We start from the raw sequence: 7842 nt of genomic DNA on the forward strand, positions 1-7842 counted from the left end.
TTGATATTGTATTTCATTATTAAAAAAAAATATTGTGAAGAATATTTTCGAAAATAAAACGTTTTGCACTTTGGACCTCATCGCATGGGCCTATTTTTGCTACTAAATTATTCTGAATATTTTTTTATAATTAATATCTTCTTAATATTGTAAGTAGTAAATTAGATTTCTTTCGTAAGTAGCACCCTCCCAAGGGGGTTGCTACAAGTTTTGGTATCAGAGCCTAGGTTTGTGATTCTAGGATTTTTGTTGTGATCGTACCTAATATTTTTTGTTATTTTCTTTCTTGAAAATGACTTGGAGATTATAAATTTTTTTCATACTTGTTTAATATAATTTGATGTATTCCTTGTGCATATGCACCATGTACATGCCCCTAATGCAGTGTGATCTTATCTTTTATAGGAATTTTAATATGGCATCTTCTTCGAATAGAGCTATTGAATCCGTTGATGAAAGTCAGGCCCATTATAATGCTCCACCTCACCTTCAGGGAGGAGATGAGGTACCCTTGCCTAACCTAAATCATCATCGTGTTAGTGAAAATGAAGTGGGCAATAATCCAAGAGCAATGGATCATAGTACTCCTATTATGACTCCTCCATTTCAGCAGATAGATGAGTTCTTTCGTCACTTGGCTGGGACAATGTAAGAACCTAGTGAAATAAATTTTGAGAAGATTAGGAAAATGGGTAGAGTTGAATTTGAAGGCACTATTGATCCCACGGTAGCTGAACAATGGATCGAGTGCATGGAGAGGGTCTTTGAACAACTAGAGTGTACTAATGCTGCCAAATTTAAGTATACTATCTCTCTTTTACAAAATGATGCCTATGATTGGTGGGTAAGTGTGCCAAATGCAAAAGCAAAACCCTTGGTGCTAACTTGGGATGACTTTGTGAAAGCATTTCGTGCGAAATATGTCCCCCTGTCTATTGTGATGCTAAGAAAAAAGAGTTTATGAATTTAAGACAAGGGAGTATGTCTATTGCAGAGTATCAACAAAACTTTCTCAGGCTTTCTCGCTATGCTGGAGGTATTATTGATGGTGAAAGAGACAAGTGCAAAAGATTTGAAGAAGGTTTGAATGGTTATATTCGAAAGTCTGTGGCAATCTTGCAACTTGAGGATTTTTTCAAGCTAATTTCAGCTGCTCTTACTTGGGAAAGAATCGGCAAGGAAGAAGCTAGTAGGAGATAAAACAGGTTTAGGAAGGGTAATTCAGATTATGGCGGTCCATCCAAGAAGGAAAAGTCTGACTATTCCAAGACTAAAAGTGCACAGAAGCCATCATATCATAAGCAGAACAAGCCAAATTTCTCTACTGTTAGTACTCCAAGTTATGTCCAAGGCAAAACTTATACACCTACTTGTGCACAATGCAAGAAGAATAACTATGGTGCCTGCAGAAGAGCTTCTGGTGCTTGTTTTAATTGTGGAATTCTGGATCATAAAGTGAAGGAGTGTCCTAATCCTAATCCTCTTTCTTATACACATACAAAGGGATCAGTTCAAAAGCCTGTCACTACTCATTATCGAGCTAATAGCGGTGCACGACCTAGAAATGTGCACCCAGCAGTTCGAATAGAGATAATCAGGCTAGTGGGTCGAGATCTACTGCACGAGTATATGCTATGAGACAGAGGAATGACCAAGATGGACCTGACGTGGTTATTGGTAAATTTCACTTATTTGGCAATCTGTTGTTACATTATTTGATCCTGAATCTTCACACTCTTATGTTTGCTCATCACATGCATTTCCTGATATTGTTAAATCTATGAGACTTGACTTTGATGTGCTGGTCACAAGTCCATTAGGTCATCAGGCTGTTGTTAACACTATTTATCGAGATTGTCCATTCATGATTCAAAATCTAGTCTTCTCTGCATACTTGCTTGAAATGCCCTTCCAAGACTATGATGTTATTGTTGGTATGGATTGGCTCCATAGGTACCATGCATTGGTTGATTGTAGGTTAAAGCAAGTGACATCTAATATTATTTCTGCAGTCTTGGCAAGGAAGATGATTTGTCAAGGTTGTGATGCCTATCTTGCTCATATAGTTGATACACGATTGGGGAGTCCAAGTCTTAAGGACATACCAACCGTGTGCGACTTTCCTGATGTATTTCCTGATGATCTTCCTAGGTTGCCTCCAGAAAGGAAGATTGAATTTCCTATAGAGCTTGTCCTTGGAACTACTCCTATTTTTATCGCTCCTTATAGAATGGCTCCAGCTGAATTAAAAGAGTTGAAGGCTCAATTACAAGAACTTCTTGAGAAAGGTTTTATTCGTCCCAGTATTTCGCCTTGGGGAGCTCCTATTTTATTTGTGAAAAATAAAGATGTCACTCTTAGGCTTTGCATTGATTACCGACAACTGAACAAGGTAACAATCAAGAACAATACCCACTGCCTAGAATCGATGACTTGTTAGACCAACTGAAAGTTGCCAGCTTGTTCTCAAAAATTGACTTGAGGTTTGGATATTATCAGTTGAGCATGAGGGAGCAAGATGTTCCTAAAACTGCTTTTAGGACCAGGTATGGCCATTATGAATTTTTGGTAATGCCATTTGATTTGACAAATGCTCCTGTTGCATTTATGGATCTAATGAACCGTGTATCCAAGCCTTATCTTGATCAATTTGTGGTGGTGTTTATTGATGACATTTTAGTCTATTCCAAGAATAGAGAAGATCATGATAAACATCTCCGGATTGTCTTACAAATTCTGAAAGGGAGGCAATTCTATGCAAAGCTTTCCAAATGTGAATTCTGGCTGAGTGAAGTGGTTTTTGGGGGGCATATTTTATCAGCTGAATGTGTGAAGGTTGATCCTAGTAACATTCAAGCTATTATTGATTGGAAACCCCCTAAAACTCCAACTGAGATAAGAAGTTTCTTGGGTTTAGCAGGATACTATAAGAGGTTCGTGAAGGGCTTCTCTATTATAACTTCTCCTTTGACCAAACTTTTGGGTAAAGACGCCAAGTTTGTGTGGGATGACAAGTGTAAAGAGAGCTTTGAAAAGCTCAAATCCTTGTTGACATAAGCTTCAATACTTTCTTTGCCAGCTGAAGGGAAAGATTATGTGATATACAGTGATGCATCTCACTGTGGCTTGGGTTGTATTTTGATGCAAGAAGGGAAAGTAATTTCTTATGCTTCTCGAAAGTTGAAATCGCATTATTTGAATTATCCCACTCACGATCTTGAACTTGCTGCCATTTTTTTGCCTTAAAGATTTAGAGGCATTACTTGTACAGGGAGAAGTGCAACATATTTACTAATCACAAGAGTTTGAAGTACTTCAGTACACAAAAAGAGTTAAACTTGAGACAACGTAGATGACTTGAACTCATCAAAAATTATAATTGCATGATTGATTTTCATCCTAGTAAAGCCAATGTGGTTGCAGATGTGTTGAGTCGCAATTCCCTTGCCAGTTTATCTCTAAGTCCTTTGCCTTTGCTTCTTGAATTAAGAGCCATGAATGCTTGTCTTTCATTTAATTCTAATGGTTATATCATTGCTAATTTTCAAGTCAATCCAGTCTTACTTGAGCAGGTCCAAGAAACGCAGAAGTTAGATGAGAAGCTTGTGAAATGGGTTGAAGAAATCCAAAATGGAAGATAATCAGATTTTACATTGAAGAAAGATGGTACCTTATTTTATAAAAATAGGTTGTGTGTTCCTAATGATGATGAATTGAGGAAGCATATCTTGATTGAAACACATAGTTCACCTTATGCAATGCATCATGGAGGTACTAAAATGTACCGGACCATCAAGGAGGACTACTGCTGGAGTGGTATGAAGAAAGACATTGCAGAGTTTATTCTAAATGTAATGACCTGGCCGGTCGTTTCGAGTATTACAACTCTGTTCCCCCAATTACTGCTCAATTTGTACTTTTACAGTTGTTATATGACTTTTCGGGGTAATTGGTTCGGATCCGGTTAGGTTTTGGAATGAATTGGAACATTTAGTTCCAAAGTTTAAACTTAAGTTGAAAAGGTTGGATGTTTGTTGACTTATGTGAAAATGACCCCGGAATAGAATTTTGATGATTCCAATATCTCCGTATGGTGATTTTGGACTTAGGAGCGTGTCCGAAAAATTATTTGGAGGTCCGTAGTTAAATTAGGCCTCAAATGGCTAAAATAGGAATTTAAGTTAGGAAGTTTGACCGGGGAGTTGACTTGTTGATATCGGGGTCAAAATCTAATTTTGAAAATTTGAATAGGTCTCTTATGTCATTTATGACTTGTGTGCAAAATTTGAGGTCAATCGGACTTGATTTGATAGGTTTTGTCATCGAATACAGAAGTTGGAATTTCTAAGTTTCTTTAAGCTTGAATTGGAGCATGATTCGTGGTGTTAGCGTTGTTTAATGTGATTTGCAGTTTCTACTAAGTTTGTATAATGTTTTAGGACTTGTTGGTATGTTTGGTTGAGATCTCGGGGGCCTCGGATGAGTTCCGGATGGTTAACGGATCGAATTCGGACTTAGATCAAAATCTGAAAGTTTTTGCCATCTGATGTAACCGAACCTACGGGTGAAGGAGCGCAGAAGCGAGCTCGTAGGTGCGAGCTGGGATACGCAGAAGCGGAGGGCGCAAAGGCGAAAGAAACTTCGCAGGTGCGGACTCTCACCTGCGCGTGGAGGACCACAAAAGTGGCATTTGGCTTGGGAGCCGCTGGTCCGCAAAAGCTGATATTTTTGCGCAGATGCGCACCCGCAGAAGCGGGATTTTTTTCGCAAAAGAGAGATTAGCCGCAGAAGTGGCAGCGTGGCCGCAGAAGTGGCTTAATGAGTTGCAGGTGCGAAAGCACTGACCAGATTACATAACAGAGGGGTTCCGACATTTTTGTTATTTTGGACATTTGCAACACAGTTTTGAGCGATTGTTCAGAGAGAATTCACGGGGAAACTTGAGGTAAGTTACATGTGATAATTGTTAGTCATTAATATTGGATTATCATTGAGTATTTTCACTAGATTACATGTTTTTGTGGTGAAATTAGAGGATTTGGGCCTAGAGATTTCAAAATAAGAATTTGAGATTTGGAGGTCGAGTTGATGTCGGATTTTAGTAAAAACTAGATGGTTGGACTCATGGTTGAATGAGCATTCGTATTTTGTAACTTTTGTCAGGTTCTGAGACGGGGCCCCACTGGCGATTTTTGGGTTAAATTTCGGATTTTGTTAGAAAATTGGTATTTTCATTTGGAATTTATTCCTATAATTTGTATTGATTGAATCGAATTAATTATGATTATATTCGAGCCGATCAGAGTCAGAAAATCAAGGAAAAGGCATATTACTTGACTGATTGAGCGCGGTTTGAGGTAAGTGACTTGTCTAACCTTGTGTGGGGAAAATACCCCCTAGGATTGGTATTGATGTGATAATTATAATATGTTGAAAGTCGTGTACACGAGGTGACGAGTGTGTGCACGGGCTAAATATTGAAGATTATGTCTTTAAATTGTGTAGATTACTGATGTATATTAATTAAATTATTTTATCATGTTATATTCATCATCATTGATCTATTTTATATTATTAAATTTGCCTGACATTTTTACTACTAATTGTTTTACCTGTTTAGCTGAAACTTTATTTATTTTATTCTGTGCATTATTTGAAGGTTGAATTTCTTTAATTTAAATATTATTAATATGAAGTATTTGATATTTTTAAATTTGGTATTGAGGCAACGTGTTAAAAATTGTGAAATATTATTTTTGCTGAGTTATTTATTCCCAAATATTTTGTGAGATTTTGTACTCATTGTAATTGAGCCTTTAGCTCCCTATTGTGAAAAATATTGTTGTTGTTGATTTATTTTGGCAAATTAAAATATTTGAGCACTTGAGGTGCAGATTGTGATATATTGTGATATTGATATACATGCAGTGGTTTGAGGCCTGGGGTGTTGAAACGCATGCGGGGATATAAGGGTGGCTTGATACGCATGGCTAGTAGGGGAACTACTAGAAGTCATGCGGTGTGATAAGTGTGGCTAAAACGAGGGATGCTATTTCAGGAAAAATATTTTCTTTAAAATTAATTGTGAAGGCTCTTGCGGTGATATAAGCAAATGAGATATTGTGAATTTATTTATGATTTGGGACTATGAGGCGGTACCTTGGGAGTGCCCTTGTTGATATTTCTTTATGGCTGCATTTGCCTTGATTTTGTTGTGATTTTTCTTAAAGTTGTAAATTTATGTTTTCTTTTCGCGAGATATTATTTGCCCTTATTCTGTGGAATTTAAGGTGACATACTACTTATTTGATTCATTCCTATTGTCATATTGTTATTATATTGTTAAGAATTTCACCATGTCTTTTATTATTTCCAGTAGGGCCTGACCTGACCTCGTCACTACTCTACGGAGGTTAGGCTTGGCACTTACTGGGTACCGTTGTGGTGTACTCATACTACGCTTCAGCACATATTTTTGTGTAGATCCAGGTACTTCCTACCGGCCCAGATGTAAGTGAGCTACCTGTATACGGAGACTTCGAGGTATATCTGCCAGCGTCTGCAGACTCCGAAGTCCCCTCCTATCCTTATTATGTTTCTTCCTTATTTTCTTTAGACTCTGATATATAGATACATTGAGGATAAATTCTTAGAAGCTTGTGACTTATTTCTACCGGGTTTTGGGAGTTGTAATTATGTGAATTTGCAGATTTATTTATTTCAGATTTCTATTGTTATTCTGCATTGATAGGCTTACCTAGTCTTAGAGACTAGGTGCCATCACGACATCCTACGGAGGGAAATTTGGGGTCGTGATAAGTTGGTATCAGAGCTCTAGATTCCTAGGTGTTATGTGTCACAAGCAGGTTTAGTAGAATCTCGCGGATCGGTACAGAGACATCTGTACTTATCTTCGGGAGGCCATGGAACTGTTAGGAAAATATTCACTTCATTGATTCCTTATCGTGTGCATTTGTTGACTTCAAAATTCTAAACTATTATCTTCATATTCTCTCATAGATGGTGAGGAAACGCATAACTGAATCCAATGATCAGATACTCGCGCCCCCCGTGGAGCCGCAAGAGGCCGGAGCTGGGGCAGAGGCCGCGCTAGAGGCCGAGGAAGTCCATGTGGTGCAGCCAGAGCACCTGCACAAGTTGTTGCAGCAGAGCCACCAGTAGCTCCAGTTGGAGAACAGGCACCTGAGACGCCTGTTACTACCCCTGCACTTCAGGAGACTCTTGCCTAGTTTTTGAGCATGTTTGGCACTCTTGCTCAAGCAAGGCTAATTCCACTTGTTCCTACCACATCTCAGGCCGGGGGAGGAGCACAAACTCCCGCAGCCCCTACCCCAGAGCCACGGGCCCAGGTTGACCATGCCCTAGAGGTTATACCAGTGTAGCCAGTTGTTCCAGTTCGGCCCGAGGTTAGGGCAGCAGTTTCAGAGTGGGAGCAGTTCATGCTCGAAAGGTACAAGAAGTGCCACTCTCCCACATTCATCGGTTTATCTTCAGAGGATGCTCAGGGCTTTCTTGAGAAATGTCACTGTATCCTCCGTACTATGGGTATTGTGGATTCCAGTGGGGTTTCTTTCATGGCATTCCAGCTTAGAGGAGCGGCCTACCAGTGGTGGCTGGCATATGAGTTGGATAGTCCGGTTGAGGTAACTTCACTCACTTGGACTCAATATTCAAATATGTTCTTGAGGGAGTATGTTCCTCAGAGTCTTAGAGATGCATGGCGCGCAGAGTTTGAGTAGTTGGCGGTCTGATTCAGTGATTTGGCTAGGCATGCACCAGCCTTAGTTGCTACTGTTCGAGAGCGGGTTCGCCAATTTATTG

The 7842-nt window shown here is 39.1% G+C and overlaps 1 protein-coding gene across 1 annotated transcript; it reads left to right on the forward strand.

Annotated features, from left to right (window-relative positions):
* Positions 1 to 688: 688 nt before the first annotated feature.
* LOC107800578 (uncharacterized) lies at positions 689 to 1200 on the forward strand. Its single transcript, XM_075227482.1, has 2 exons — positions 689 to 911; positions 995 to 1200. The coding sequence occupies exons 1-2, from the start codon at positions 689 to 691 to the stop codon at positions 1198 to 1200; spliced, it is 429 nt and encodes a 142-aa protein (XP_075083583.1).
* Positions 1201 to 7842: the final 6642 nt, after the last annotated feature.

Source organism: Nicotiana tabacum, chromosome 12 (genome assembly GCF_000715075.1).
Source record: "Nicotiana tabacum cultivar K326 chromosome 12, ASM71507v2, whole genome shotgun sequence".
NCBI lineage: Eukaryota > Viridiplantae > Streptophyta > Magnoliopsida > Solanales > Solanaceae > Nicotiana > Nicotiana tabacum.